The 16366-nt window shown below is 38.8% G+C and overlaps 1 protein-coding gene across 12 annotated transcripts in view; it reads right to left on the minus strand.

Annotated features, from left to right (window-relative positions):
* Nucleotides 1-16366, minus strand: part of KMT2C (lysine methyltransferase 2C) — a 199161-nt gene that overhangs the window by 36679 nt on the left and 146116 nt on the right. For 10 of the 12 annotated variants that reach the window (XM_065627531.1, XM_065627535.1, XM_065627534.1 and 7 more), the window contains 9 exons: nucleotides 14337-14456; nucleotides 11675-11805; nucleotides 10058-10244; nucleotides 4632-4736; nucleotides 4212-4259; nucleotides 2939-3076; nucleotides 2730-2762; nucleotides 2527-2646; nucleotides 375-513 (listed from right to left, as the gene is read on the minus strand). In XM_065627531.1, coding sequence (XP_065483603.1) covers nucleotides 375-513; nucleotides 2527-2646; nucleotides 2730-2762; nucleotides 2939-3076; nucleotides 4212-4259; nucleotides 4632-4736; nucleotides 10058-10244; nucleotides 11675-11805; nucleotides 14337-14456 — 1021 coding nt within the window. The remainder of the gene's footprint in view (nucleotides 1-374; nucleotides 514-2526; nucleotides 2647-2729; nucleotides 2763-2938; nucleotides 3077-4211; nucleotides 4260-4631; nucleotides 4737-10057; nucleotides 10245-11674; nucleotides 11806-14336; nucleotides 14457-16366) is intronic. The other 2 variants (XM_065627543.1, XM_065627537.1) reach the window with 1 other exon arrangement.

A 16366-nucleotide genomic window follows, 5' to 3' on the forward strand; every position in this document is an offset into this window, starting at 1 on the left:
AGAAATGGCCTGAGGTTGCGCCAGGGGTTCAGATTGGATATCAGGAAAAAATTCTTCCCGGAAAGGGTTGTCGGGCATTGGAACAGGCTGCCCAGGGCAGTGGTGGAGTCACCATCCCTGGAGGGGTTTAAAAGGCATTTAGACGAGGTTCTCAGAGACATGGTTTAGTGCTAGAATTAGGTTATGGTTGGACTCGATCCTGAGGGTCTCTTCCAACTGAAATGATTCTGTGATTCTATAATACAGACATTTTTGTAGAGTCTGTCAAGAACTAAGTAGTTAAATACCAATATCACGGTATTAAAAACAACACCACCCCCCCCAGGTGATAAATGGTGAACAACAGGTATTTTTTATTTCCTGCCTTGACTCACCTGGTGTCAGTGTATGGCTGCTGTGTAATGGGAGCAAAAGTGCCCAGGCCACCTCCAGCGGTCAAAGCTGTGTGAGGAAGATGAGGGTTTGGCCCAATAAGACCATTCATGAGGGGCACTCTCGGGAACGCGTTCTCTCCTGGAAAGAATAAGTTTAAATTACTGTTTTAAAGGGTGATCGCTTTTAAGGTAGAGGAGGAAGTTTTCAGTTAAAAATGATGTCTCATCTAATGAAAAATTAATTGCTTTACACTGCTTCCCTGCAAGCTTAAGGGATTCTTTTCTACGGTATCACATCCCTGCACAAAATTTTTTTTTTCTTGTCTGAAAAATCAGTTTTCCAAAACTTTTGCAGTAGCCCACACTATGGTACTGCCCTTCAAACTGAGGTGTATTCATCAAGGTTAGTGGTCTGTCGTATTTGTTACACCCAGACCCGAGCAGCGAACATGGAGAAGGCTGTTTTCAGTCCTTGCAGAATTATCATTAGTCACATGAATTAAACATCTCCTCTTCTGAGCATAGCACCAAAGTAAGCCTCATTATCTACTAACTCCCTAATTTGTAACCAATGAAACAGATAAATCTAGTCAAATGAGCATCAGCATTTTCTAATTAAATATCCAGCCTAGCAGTATGAAGACAAACAATTTTATTTGTTTGATTACAATATTAGGCAAATGTGGAACAGGTAGGTTCATTCCAGTAGACGGTCTTTGCAGGTATTCCAACACAGAATTAACACTGGCCTTCGAAACTCTGTCAGTTAAGTAAAATTATAACTCTTGTCCAGGTATTTTCTTAAAAGCATGGAAGTAGCACAGGAATTAGATGCATCTGTAGGATGACATGGTACCATTCTCTCATGCCACAGATGCATCTAATTCCTGTGCTATTTCTATGTCTTCTGATCTATAGGTTACATACGTTATGCAGGACGCATCGTTTGGATGAAAGTAACTCCAAATTTAAGAGAAGGTGCTTTACAATAGCTGCTAAAGAGATAGAGAACAGTAACCGTGAAGACCTGGCGAACAGGATGGAGAGTCAGGCCTCTGGTGTGCACTGCAGGATCACGTCTTTGTGAGAAGAAAGCATTAATTTTATTTCAAATTGCTGAAACTTGATGCAAGCTTCCCCTTTACTGAAGTATTTATTTCACAGAAACATGCGGATCAATACACCGTGACTTAACCAAATTATAAATCTAAAACTTCGTAATTATGGCAGTTCCCGCATGGAGAAGTCAACCAAGTCTTACAGAGCTCAAATGCTGAACGAAGTTATCTCCAAGTACTCAAGTAACTGGGAAACAGGCAATGATATCTACATTATCTTTTGCTTTAAATCACCTCATTTTTGCTTTAAATTCTCTCCTTTCTAAGACTTTTTGAAGTCTTTCCTCTTTATGGAAATTCATCCAACTGGGAAACCAATCATTTTTCTTCTTATGATTAATTCACTGGTGAAAGCAATTTGCGTACTACTCTTTGTAGTACCAGTATAACATTATGGGCACTCTCTATGTGAACTCAGGGAAAATCCACTAGAGGTGATGTTTGACGAGAAAAGAGTGCATTTCATTATGCACATGCATACTGTTAAAAAAACATCCTCTACTGGTAAATAAAAGAAAATAAATCAATCTGCCCCTTGCTTTCAATGTTAGAGCAAGAATATGCTGTATCAACTCATTGTAATTTTAGTAGTAACAAAGAAAGGAAATTATAATCTCCCAGATACATTTCAAAATTACTTAGCCTTCCTCTATTATCTGGATGGGCCTAGTTAACATGTTAAACTGAATTCTTAAAGGAAATTAAGACTCAGTAAACCACTTTTATATCGACTCTTTCCTTACCCTTGAGGAGGTACTCAAAAGTAATTAAAGAGTAAAGTTAGAAGAGAACACATGCTTTATCACAGACAAACTGCAAAAATATCTAAGTGTCAGCTAAAATAAATATTTACATGCATGTTAATCACATCAGAACAGTTTTAGAATAGTACTTCATTGCAGAAATGGCATCAACAATGGCAGATGCCACAAATTACCAACAGCAGGAAGTAAAGCAGGTCCTACTTTCACATCAGTATTTAAAGGAATTCCCCTGACCAGGCTGCTGGTTTTCAAAGTATCAAAGGAACATACCTTGAGTGTGCAAAGGCATAAGTTGTGGTGGAGGTGGAGGCTGTGGCAAAGGAGCCGGTTGTGTGGTCACTGGACTTAACACAGCTGTGAACAAATCTTCAACATCCTTTCCTCCCAGCTCTGCAAAAAACACCGTGCATGAGTTGGCTGGCATGGTTTACAAACTATATTTTACAAAAGACAACAAAGATTAAAGCACGTACCTGGGATTTTGTACAATTTGCCAAGAATAGCACCTGGGCAAAGTAAAGACAACACAGAATGAGTAATCATCAAAAGATGCAATAAAATTTATTCTGCAACCAAGTCCAAACAGGTATGCTACAATACATAGATAGTAATTTGAGGTGGGGGCGGGGGGGGATAAGATTTCTACCTAAGTTTTCTAAAAGATCAAGAACAAAAGAATTACCGTCTGTGACCATTTTGTCTAGTTCTGGACTAAGGATTCCATCCAACTGTTCTTCAGTCAATGGCCGTGAACTCTGGTTGACATTTGGCTGAGGCAGAGAAGAAGGATCATCAGAGATGGGACCGATGTCCAGTCCAGCTGAAGGAAGAAAGAATATTAAGTTAGACATAAAAAATAAAATGTATTGCTACAGAATAACGAGCATAAAACTTTTTTTTTTTCCCCTAGAGCTACGCTATCAACTAAACCAAGACTTTCTAAGACTTGAAAGGTAAGGCGAAACAAGACATTCGTTAGAAAAAGTAAACAAAATTCTTCACTATTTACCTCCAGTTTACTGTATTGTTTGTGGAATGTTAATCGACTAGAATGCAACTGGAAGAATGGGAAATTTTTATTCAAGTAAGACTACTGAGTTTTGGTAGAGTACATTTTTGAGTGTATAATTTTCAGCATATAGGTTCCACTATAACTATTTTCCACATTTTAAAACCAACTACATCACCAGTCAATATGGTTCATTTTCATGTACCTTAATGTTCACTCTAACTGTTCTTATGATATTACATTAAATATCTACTGAAGTGTAGACAATATCAGACAAGTTACAGAAGTTTCTGTTTCAAAAACAACTACTGAATGTTCTGGGTTACATCAGACAAGTGGTATTGAGAGTTGGTACTGAGAAAATGTAACTTAGGGCATCTGCTACAAGTCAATATATCTTTCAAATGAGAAAGATCTTTGATAAAAGAACTACACACTTTAGTATTTAAAATATATTTCTGTATTAGATACCAAATAAAAACAAATTTCAAATAATGAAACATGCCGTCCTACTTATTTTCAACCTGTGTTTTACATAAAGTGCTGAATCATCATCCAGTGGAAACAAAATGATTGATGCTGACTGCTTTATTCATGCTTTAAAATAGTAACATCATTAAAATGCTTTTAACTTACACAAGATACCACTACAAGCTACTACTAAAAGCAATATTACCAGTGACAGCAAGAAGATGCATGGGTTTGTCTCATGAAACACAAAAACTCAGGAAGGTTTTGAAAAGCTCTAAGCAAAACTTGAGGCAGTGTTCCGAAATGCGGAGTGTAGAGGTTGTGTTAAACACCACGGGAAGAGTGGAACGTGAAAGCACGAATTAGTGACACAGAAAAGGAGTATGAGTTTCTACACATGCAGTTCGGTCAGCTAAAACCACCAGGAAAGGTGAACTACTTCTACCCATGGATCATCCATTGTTTAGTTTCTTACCAAATGGGGAGGGTGAGTTCTCAACCTGGAAAGTGCATAAATCAAGACCTACAGGACCCAAACCAGATAAAATGGATGATTATAACATGAAAACGAAACAAAACAAAACAAAAAAAAGGCAAAGAAAAAGCTGCATGCTGATAAAAGCTACACAGGTATGATAGACAACGGCAGCTACGTTTTATTCTTTCTTAAGCAGCAAAGCAAAGAGCCAAGTAAAACAAAATGCTGAAAAGGTTGGGGATTTTTTTTTTTTGGTAGAAGACAACAAAATCATCTCAAACCAAGTTATTCTTAGGATATGAATATTGTATCTGAAATCACCTACAGCATAACCTATAGATCAATACAATAAATACATCTATCATAAAGAGAAAAAAAGGAAAGCAAATACCAGGGAGATTTTATAAACATACTTACCCGAATGATCTCCAGACTTTACCAAATCATCAGAAAGTATCCCAAGAATATCATCATCAGTATTTAAGACCTCAGAAAGATCAGCTAAAGGATCGTCGGTGCTACCTGTATAAGATGCAATAAATAAAATCAACCAGTCGAGGCATTTACACATGAGTCTGGTGATGTATGTAGCTTGAGCTATAAATTCAAATACAGATTTACCAGGCTATAAGGGTTTCTATATACGGCAAGTCGCTCTGGGGTGAGCGACTGTGCTACCACCATCCCCTCCAGCCAGCTCTGCAGCCGCCTTCATGTGCTTACATTGTTCAGTATTCTCTCCAATACAGTAAAAGTGATAACGTAACCAGTCATGTAGAAGAAAGACCAGATGATTTTAGGGGGGGGAAAAACCCGAGATCTAGCGAGAACTTGGAACCTCTAAGACACGAAGGTCTATGAATGCAGAAGTCAACAAATAGGTTTTATAAAGGACACAGCTCACAGCAAATCAACAGGGAATATTTGAAAACAACAACAAAAAGCTAAAAAAGTGATCATAAACTCTTACCATCTCTATCTTTCTTAAAACTACAGAACAGCCAGCTACTACACCCTGATAGAGAAGTAAAATCTGAGAGTAAGAAGCAGGAGTAAGTAAATGGAAATTGGAGATGCTGTTTTTAAGATCAGAAGAAATCCTGAAGAAGTGAGAACAGCCAGAGGTAGAAATGTCATGTTTGTTTATCGTCTAGGAAGAACTGGCCTGGTCCTAGCAATAAATTATTTAATATTAAATAATACATTCTGGATATGATTATCTTCTTGACATCCAATTCATTAGAGAGAAATGACACCAAATGGCCCATCTGGTTTTATTAACTAGTTCTTTAGGAGTATTAGTAATGCGCAACATTGGAAAAAAATTGTTTGACAAATAATTAAAAATTGAGAAAAATATTTTTCAGGAAAACTACAGACTATCGTGACTACATGAGTAATCACTGCCACACCCATGAAACATGAAGAGATGGTAAATACACATATAATTAAACAGAGAAAAGGGAATAATACAAATCATAAAATGTACAATGTGGAAAACGAATATGGGCGGGTTGAAGAGGGGCCAGCAAGTCAAAGAACAAACAGATTTCACACGGAGAGGGGTTCCCTTCCCACTGTTAGAACCCAGCTGCCCCAGGAAGGTATTTCTAGCTTAATTCAGAGGCCTGGTGCCGAGGATTTACTTATATCATGAGGCTCCTTTCCAAGCTACTGAATTTTAGTGACGTTTAAGTTCCTTCTGCTGTTTTTCAGAGACAACCCTTTTCCATTCTACCATCACTGAAAGTCAAAATGAAAATTATTTTTCTTTACTTTACTGTTTTTATTCTTTATTTTGATTCTTTCTAACACAGACAAGATGACACCATCCTAATTAAATCATGTTTTATGTTTGCCACTCCATAGTGGATCCATGTGCCAGTGCAGACCAGTTCATTTACATGTACATAAAGAACAGAGCTCCTATTGGTACCAGAAGTATTAAAAAGTGCCTCGAAACCACATCACTTTGTGGGCAGAGTTATTTTGTGTACCTGGGAAAAAGTACTATGAAATATACGGTTTTAAACAGAACCTTTTTTTTCTTTCTCCTTTGTTGTTGTTGCTATTTGTTTGTTTGTTTTGAGAGACTTGTTTTCCTTTTGGCAATTTGGTCTAATTGTGCAATTATCTAACTAACACCAGGCATGGTGAGGTGATGTTAAGATAGGCAAAGGATTGACTTGACTCATTCTTTAACTTTCCTGAATTCCTACTTGAAGGCAGGTAAGTATCAGGGAGGAAAAAACCCCAAACATATAAAGCACTAAGACTATATTAGCAGCCTTTAATTCTTCTGTAATATTTTATGTTATGGTGGTTTTCTCCAGAGCCCTAAGTAATGTGCTTGGGAACAGTTCCTAAAAATTCAACTTCTAATTTAAATCTAGATATATTGAATAAGTAGGTAGAAAGAGCTCAGGTGAAAAAATGTAACTGGGGAGTTTACCACCCGTAGCTACAAAGTGGACATGAATAAATTCAGGTTCCAAATTAGAGGGCTGCTAACTGTTAAGGCAATCAGATTCTTTAACAGCCTTCCAATGTGATTAGTAGGTTGCAAAAAAACTACCTGCTTTCCAAATGGAGCTTGTTAAGTCTACGAAAAGTAGCAGTGATAGCAGAGGACTAGAATCTATGATCCGTAAGTCTCATATAAAACGTCTAATCTAAAGCATATTTTTAAATTTTTCTCCTATTTTTTTCCTTGTTTTAATTCCGTGTGTGCTAAATATTATCTTGGAAACAACTAAATCACTTTAGTCAGCTGCTTCAGATCAGAATCAATAGCTGGTTGACATCTGCTGCCAAACAAATAGCTCAATACTGCTCATTAATTTGACTCTTTCAGAATGGAGATGAAAACTAAGACAAAGCAAAAAGGAAAAGAATTTGCTTGTAATGTTGCATCTACAAGAGAGCACAGTCATACTGCTGTCTTGTGATCCTGATTCCTTCAATGCATTTACTTTAATTTATTTATTAAGTTCTAAAAGAACAAAAACTCTTCTCCCAAGGCTGCAGCCGCTCTAAGATATTTAATCACCAAATACCACATCTAGTTATAAAGTGTCCCAGCAGCACTGGGATCAGCTGCACACAGACTCTAATGGCTCCTCTCCTTTTGTCGAGGAAGAATTTCTTCAGCACTCTCTGGAGACTCCATTTGAACAGATGACTTTTTCAGCATCCTCAGAAAAAATACACTGAATTTAAGCTACTTCAAACTAAAGGCAAGATCACGTTGCCAGAGCTGCAACCTCTTTGCCAGGCAGAAATCAGGACTGGGAACCTAAAGCTTCACTTCAGTCACAGTTACTGGTAATTAATAGTGAACAGAGGACTCCAAAAACCCTCTTCTAGGCGGCACTGCCAATCTCCATCTTTACTGCAATCTTGTCTAGCAAAAGCTTCACTACCCTTAACCAAGCTCTAAGAACAGTCACAGAACGTGGAATTGAGATGTACTGTCAGTTCACGAGCAGACTGAACACATCACTGTCTGACTCCCGAGCAGCCCTATGCACATGTTGAAAAGCAAAGCTGATAGAATAACTTCATTTTTAGATGCCTGAGAGCTCTTTGGAAGATGAACAGCTATATCCAACCCTTAATCCTGCCCCAAGGATGAAAGGAAAGGGCCTCAAGTTGTTCCAGGGAAGGTTAAGATTGGATATTAGGAAACATTTCCTCATGGAAAGAGTGTAAAACACCAGAACAGGCTGCCCAGGGCAGTGGTGGAGTCACCATCCCTGGAGGGGTTTAAAAGGCGTTTAGATGAGGTTCTCAGGGACATGGGTTAGTGCCAGAGTTAGGTTATGGTTCGACTCTATGATCATAAGGGTCTCTTCCAACCAAAATGATTCTATGATTCTATGAAACCTGTGGAGTTTTCAAGAGAAGAACATCTTCCTTGTGGCAAAGACCTCTCCAGCTAAGGAAGGACGCTCACAGGAGTCAGCAGTCCTTGTGAGAAATAGCACTGCAGGAAAACAACATGATCCGTAACAATGTGGTCCTACAGCCTCCCAGTGCAGCAAATAAAGTGGTTTGGGTTGTTCCTCCACCCAACCAGGTCTGTATTGAAACGATGAAAATATCACAGGTGCTCTTGGACACCTCCAGCTCCTCTGCAACAGCAGCAGATGGAACATGGGGCTATTGGTATCTCAGCAGCTCACCAGTGTCTCCACCACCCAAAATGACTCTGCATCTCTCCCACGTGTGGACGCTATTGTGGCAATAACTGTCTCCCACAAAGCCACAGCGAAACAGTTAAGAAAACTTCCACTGGAACTGATCGATACTGGCAGATGACTTCACCCACTGGCGCTCCGACTACAACAAACAGCTCCGTCTGGACAGAATTTTGGTTGCAAATCTGAACGGTTGAGAGGGAATTGTTGAGAACCTTCCTACAGCCAGAAAGCATTGTCCTTTGGGTCTCTCGTATATAAAATGGGAAAGACAGCAGATTATCCACTGTAACTGTTGCTAGTGATTTATTTATTGTCACCTTGTTATATTTCTGAATAAAAAGATGAAAAGACAAAGTTTTACAACTTTGCTTCTTCATAAAGAACAGGTTTTTTTTAAAAAAAATTCCTTTCAAACACAGGAAAAACAGGACAATAAATTAACATCAAGTTCATGAATTTCTAAAACCTTATACTGCTGTAATACGTGGACATTAATGACTTTAATCTTGCAGTTGGACAGACCAGCAAGCACTTCTGAATCTGTATTTCTCTGGCTCCCAAAGAGTACTGGAGTGACAAGAAGTCTATGTGAGCATATTTTCTTGTAGTGTTGGAACCAACGAAATACAGACCTTCAAACACTCCATTTGCAGCGGTTTCCCCTTCCGGGGAAGTTAACTTTTGCATTCTCTACTACCCGCAATTTCGACTGTACAACAATTGATGTTTAATTATAATGCAGCCTTTTGCTTTTCATTTAGCACATTTTCACCACGTAACAATCACAAATAAATGACCTTTCTTCAAATGCCACTCTGGATATGGGAAACTATATCCATGTGTGTAAACATTTTCAGAAGGAAAAACTTGGGAGGATGAGCTGAAACATGAGCCACAAATTAACTACCACACACAATAAATAGTAACAGGTTTTAAAAAATACACCTCTAGCTAACAGCACATACTATAAGACACAGAGAAAAAATAATTTGGAGGGGACAGTGAGGTTTTCAGTTTTAATTGCTCCTTTGTGTGAAGCTGCCCTTTCAGCAGCACTTTACAACCCTTTGGCTATTTGCAAAACTCTCAGCAGTAACTTCAGGAAGGTTTTGCAATAGCAAAAGCAAAAAGATTGCCTAGGGGCTACAATCTGTACCTGGAAAGGGCACTCATGTTCAGAAAGCACATGGTGAATCAAAAACTCCGAGGAGACTGGCAACCTAAAATAATCTAAAACATTAAAGAAAATAAAAGTTGGATGATATTCATCCAACTAATATCCACTAGACTACTAAAAATATCTCTTAATTAGAGTATTTTTGTCTTCTTCTATAATGGATCTGTATGCTTATTCTTACACAGAATTAATTCTCATGGATTTTATAGACACAGATGTTACTGTCAAAGACTTTCAGATTTGCATTAAGTGCCAGTTGTACCATCCACTGCTCTTTCTGAAACAGCTGAAACCCTGGAGCTGAGTATCACCGAGTACCAACGTAACTTAACCTCATAAGGACAGTTAATATACAGAATGTTGAAAAATACATCAGCTAAACACTGGGAGAAAAGAGTGCAAAAGCCTCCATTGCAACAACAAAATCAAACTACGGAATTATCACTAACTTTAGCTTTGTATACCTTGAGGTCCCGGTTTTGCCTGAGCTGGAGTGGAGGTTGAGCTGAGAAGGGGGTCAGATGAAGGATCCAGGAAACTGGTGGTCAGATTTGTTTTACACGAGAGTGGAAGTGACTCTTCAGGTAAATTATCCAGGCTTATCCTGTTCTGTCTACTGGTATCTAGTAGGTCTTTCCCAAAGAAAGCTTCCTGCAAAGAAGACAGAAAGATTCGATGTAGGAAGAACGCCGTATCTACTGAAAAAGCTGGGTAAATGGCAAAGTTATAATTAAAAAGTCAATGTTTACTAGAAATATAAAAATATAATCTCTGTCCCACACGCCTTCCAGCATGGCAGGATCTTTTCCAGGCTATGAGGCCTTACCTGAGGTAGCTACATTAGTAATACTTTATTACTAAATTCATATCTTAAATTATACAGAAAAACTACTCTCATGTGTATGTGGCACAGACAATGTACTGACAATGTGTTATTATGTCTCGAAGGTTTTTCGGTATTTAAAATATTTCTCCTCGCACAACAAGGACAGCTGAAGGAGCTGAGCAACCTGGTCAAGGCCACACAAGAAGTTTAGGAAAACCACACAAGCTCACCATGGTCCAAATTCTAGAATGACCATACACTGCAGTTCACTTGAACTCATCCTTATGTCAAACTGCAGTAGCAAAATGCCTAAAGCTGCTTAACTTCCATTAGTATCTTTTAAAACATTATATAACACCTATCGCTCACCTAAGCCTGAGTACTCAGTAATTTGACAACAACCTATTCAACTTTTAAGCCAATTTTTATTCATTATGTGAAAACTTCTTTCTGTTTTCGTCTAGTCTTTAAAATCTTGATTTAGGATACAGCTGCTAAAAACAAAGCTAAAGATAGATTTTGCCAGTATCAGTTATTCCAGGATGAGCAAAAGAAGAATGTAAGAAATATTCTGGTTTACAGGAGTAAAACGTGCATTGGGAAAAAAAAAAATCCTCATTAATTTAAAGGAAATGTTGCTTAAGTCTTTTCTTTCCAACTCACTTCCCCACTTACGAAATACAAATTATTTGTAGACAGAGATTGTTCTGCCTCTCTGTCACCTCCGTGCTTTCAAGCCCAATACAGTCTGTGTTGTGACTTACCTGCTGGGGACATCACCCAATTAATGGGGGGGGGGAAAGAGGAGAGATTATTGCAGTAGGGAGATGCAGGGCATATAAAACCACAAAACTGTAGGAAAACAAGTTTCCCCTTTCAAATCATGTTCTACAATCTTCTGAAAAGAAAAATGAGTATCTTGAGGAAATGGCATGATCAGGCTAAGACGTCCTACAGAGCTGAATGCAGAAAAGGTCACTGGTCAGTTCAGAGAGAAAAGAAAAGCCTCTTCCCCCACCTAAGAACACGTAGAGATCTATACATTGAGAAATAACACCAGAGGACTGGAGATTTAACATAATATACAGCTTTCTGTACAAACTTAGGAACATTCTTTACAGAAAACCCATTTAATTTGAACGATAAATTTGGAATCTGAAAAGAAACATCAATTGTTTACACAAACTACAAGTCAACACACATAAAGATCAGGTTTTTAAATGGATTTACATAAGAAGTACACCAATAGCTTTACCTGCAAGTAGGCAGGAAAGGTTTCTTCAAGTTTATTTTTCTTTTTTCTGTAACGCTTTTTTATTTTCTCAGTACTTTCAGAAGCTGGGGTAGACTCATCCACTGGAGTGTCTGGCATCTGTTCTGTCCAACCTGAAAAGTAACATTCAGGCACAAGTAAGTAAAATACTCCGTGTCTTTCTCTACAGGTACCGATGCCTAATGCACCCTGCTGCCTGTCTGGGTGCCGGGGTTTGTTGGATATCACTTGAGAGTATTCTAAAAGTGCCTTCTATTCAGCCAGCTGTGAACTGCATCTGGGCTATGACACTTAAAAATATTGTCCGTGATACCAGTCACAGCGCGACCTTGTTGTACCTCACTGGCTGTAGATACACCTTGAACTTCTGTATCTCCAAGCCAACCGAAGAATTTGGTAATTTGGGAGAGAGCATAGGTGCCAATCAAGCAGACGTTTGGAAGAGAATTTCACTTAAGTACTATCTCCAAAATCATCCATGTTGAGTTACACGTTAATCACCTTTCATTTTATAAACTGATTTTTCTCAAAAGTAAAAAACCATTTTTTTTAAAATCTGAGAAATTACTGTCATATAAATAATAAACAGGCCAGAAAAAGAAATACATAAAGAAGCCCTTCAATAAAAATTACACATTTATTCAGCTATCACATTCTGAAGTGACACTGTTTTTTCTAGTAAACACAAATCCACACTCTGCTCATCCATCATCCAGTATTTTATTTCAACAGACCGGGGAAAACACTGCAAGTAAAAGCACAACTTTTACAGTCCTCTACTTCTATCTTGCCAAAGCTAATTACATGAAGTTAATGGCCCTGGGAGGTTATTTAAGAAACTATATTATTGTGGTAGTAAAATCAGCGATGGTTTGTACCGTAGTGCTCTCTGGCACCGCACTCGGAGGACAGTGGGAATGAGGCTCACCAATGCTGGGACCTCTGCGTTGCTCAAGAGCGAGTTTTTGCAGAGCAAAGGGGTGGAATGCAACCAGAGCAGCAAAAAACTTGGCCAGGCTGCTGAGTACGGGCAGCTGAGAAGCAGGCGCTCAGCAAGCTGGGATGATTTAAAACATACAGGGATTTTTCTGGGTTATTTTCTTCTTAACAAGCAATTGTGCCTGAGCAGACAAAAAGAAGCTTTTAACTGAAGGATACTTGTTTAAGAATACGGCTTTTTAACAATACGCATTGTACCGTTACCCAGAACGGGGAAATAACTTTTTAACCATTTGGGGTTTTTTACTTAAAGGAGCAGATCCCTATAAAAATGAAAAACTTCAAAGCAAAATTTCCACCATGACCTGAAACAATGTAGTATACTATACTGAAATAATATTTACAAAGCAGAAAAAAATAGTTATAACACAAATATTGAAGAGAAAGCAAGCACTATATCTGAATAGAGGACACAGACAGAATACCGGGTTGCATTGATGAAAGAAACATTTGTTGGCTTCACAAAGTAGTTCTACAAATACAAGTACAACACTTAACTATGAGTTTTTAATACTGCCTGGATGCTGTAGTAAAGATCTGGTCTCCACCATGTTGTACAAATATATAGCAAGAGACTGCTTGGGCTCTAGAACAGCTGAAAAAACTCAATAGCCACAGAGACAGGAGAGAACAACAGGAGAAATCAAAGGTCTAAGTCTTCTAACTGAGATGGTATCAGCCAACCTTGAGCAGCAGCTGCCTCCTTCTGCTGACCTTATAGGAAACAGGCCTGAACCAAACATATTCCACAGCTCACCTTAACGATGCCTCACTATTGTCTAGATTAGATAAGAGTGAACAAATCCAGGAGGATGAAATAATTTAATCTAATCACACATAGCAAGCAAGAGAACAAGGCCCATAAACGAAATCCGACACCTTTTTAGGTGCCCGATCTACTGAGTACTACAGTGTCAGAGGCATTAAAATGGCTTTGCTACAACAAGAGGGACCAGAGTGGGTTTCTTCAGCCCTGGAAAAGACAACAGCTGATGGGACAATATGACGCTTATCTAGAAAATCTTTCTGTATTCCAAATTAATACAGAACTCTATTTTTTAAAATCACCTTTCCTAACATAAAATGTGAAGGTAGCTTCCGACACCCAGTTTAAAAGGAAAAGGAATTACTTCTTCATGCAACAATAGTGTATCATTGAACTCACTAACAGGATTTTCCAGAGCATAAACAGACACCTAAAAGTATCAGACACATTTGTGGAACACGGAACACTGGTGAGTATTAAAACTGATGATCCAGAAGATGGCTCTAGGTCAGGACTACATCCTGAGAAGTGTATCAGAAAGAGGATTGTTCCAAATCTACCTCGTTTCCTACACTTCTTTCTGTCTTCTTTTGTGGTCAAAGCTGGGCTAACCAGAGCTCTCACACTACACAGCAGTCCTTATAATTCTCACTATTTATCTCCCACAAGAGCCTGCGATTCATTGTTTCAGTTTCTTTGAAAATCACGGGCTCTGCTGAAATTCTAAGTACGCGGGAATGAGTATTTTCAGTTGAATTAATACAGCCATAATGACAAACACACAAAACACATTTCTGGAAAGAATTGTATGTTGATGAGTTCCATTATTTTTATTGCATTAAGCATAAAAAACATTTAAAACCAAGTTTCTATATTTACCTTCATCTCTGCCAGGCAACTGCTCAGAAACAGATCCAGAAGAATCTTTCCTAGAGAGAGATCTTTTAGTCTTTCCCTGCCCTGTGCGACTTCGTTGACGTACCATAAATCCACCAATACCTAACAAGGAAGCAAAAATTGAATATATTGATTAAAACTATGTTTAATAGTAAGAATGAGAGACAAGATTATTCTGCAGGTAAAGAGGGCTACTGCATCTGCAGAGGTCTAAGAATGAATCTGAGATACCAGTCTTTTCATTCAGAATTTTACAAAACATTTCTGAATTTTAATGTCTCGGTGGGTATAAAGGTAATTATCAAAAAGGATCAGAATTTTAGGACTGTAAAACATCCACAAGAAGTTCAAATCACCAAACCTGGCAACTTTCAGATGTTGGTTTTCCCCTCCCTTGACAAGCTGACGGATTTCTAGAATTAGAAGTCAATCCACCAAATGAAACCTATTAAAGAACCTTAAAGGACCATAAAAAAACCTCTACAAATTGCTCTAGAGAGCCCACCACCCCAAATGACAAAATAAAAAGATAATTTATCAATATCACAGTGCCTGAAACTCCAGAATCATTCACTAGAGGTGACTGCAGTGCTCCTGATCCTTTACAGTTGGTGTGTGTGTACATATGTACATCTATCGGATTCGGGTTTGTTCCATTTTTCAGGGAAATTGTTGGCTGCAGAACAGTAATAGATGGCTGCTCAACTCATTGCCCAAAACCGCTCCAAGCAAACAAAACTCTCTTCTCTTGAGGACCCAGCAGTGGAAATAAATGGTTTGTTGAGGTACATTACTTACAGAGAAAAAGGAAATCTCTGTTAACAGATGTGGGTTTGTACCAGCATCTCCCCAGGGTGGGCCACGATGGAAGGCAACAAACACATGGGCGTTCCCTGGAGGTGTTTAGAAGATGCGCAGATGAGGTTCTTAGGGACATGGTTTAGTGTTGGACTTGGCAGTGCCAGGTTAACAATTGGACTCAATGATCTCAAAGGTCTTTTCCAACCAAAATGACTCTGTGATTCTATGACTTGCTAAGACAGGGCTCCTCCTCAGCAGTGTGGGGAAGAGAAAAGGTGAGCGAGATCTGTTTAGTTACTGAGAGAGGAACAAGAGAAACTGGACCATGTTGTAACTCCTGCTTCCTTTTTCCCTTCACTGTATTCCTTGCCTTCACCTCCTCAATCATTTCACCGCCTCTGTTCTCCTCCCCTACTATCTTCAATACGGAGAGGATATGGCCCACGACAGCAAGCAGGGTGGGTGTGACTGGTGAAAACAGGATTTGTGAGTCCAAAGACTACAAGCAACATGTTATCCCCCGTAGTGAGAGGCTGCATAATCCTAGAATCACAGAATCATCTTGATTGGAAAAGACATGTAAGACCATCGAGTCCAACTGTTAACCTCACACTGCCAAGTCCACCTGTGACCCATGTTCCTGAGAACCTCATCGACACATCTGTTCAACCCCTCCAGGGATGGTGACTCTGCCCTGGGCAGCCTGTTCCAACGCCTGACAATCCGCTCTGGGAAGAAATTTTTCCCAATATCCAATAACAAAACACAAACTCAAGGCGTTAAGACAGATTCTGAGACATACGCAGGTAAGTGATACAGGGGCTCTTCAAAAAGCCAGTTGGTGTTTAAGCAGAGCTTATTATCTTGGGTTCAGTTTTAGCCCTAATGAATCAGAGCTACTTCCTACGGAGTCAATTAGGTACCTCTGGCTTTTTCAGCCTGGAGACAGCTCAAGTGTTTCTGCATCCAGGACACAGCTAATCCACAGGCAAGATGATTAAGAGTCAACAGCGCTAATAAATTAAAACAAATGAATTCATCCAATAACTGAATTCATTATAATTCACAGCCAGAAGTCATCTGCAAATATTTAGTAAATTACTTTTATCAAGCATTTCAGAAAATAAGATACCTGCAAAAGGTTCTCTGAAGTTCAGATATTGTCAGATATACATACATACACAAAAAAATGGCCTTTGTCAATTATGTAG

Source organism: Caloenas nicobarica, chromosome 2 (genome assembly GCF_036013445.1).
Source record: "Caloenas nicobarica isolate bCalNic1 chromosome 2, bCalNic1.hap1, whole genome shotgun sequence".
NCBI lineage: Eukaryota > Metazoa > Chordata > Aves > Columbiformes > Columbidae > Caloenas > Caloenas nicobarica.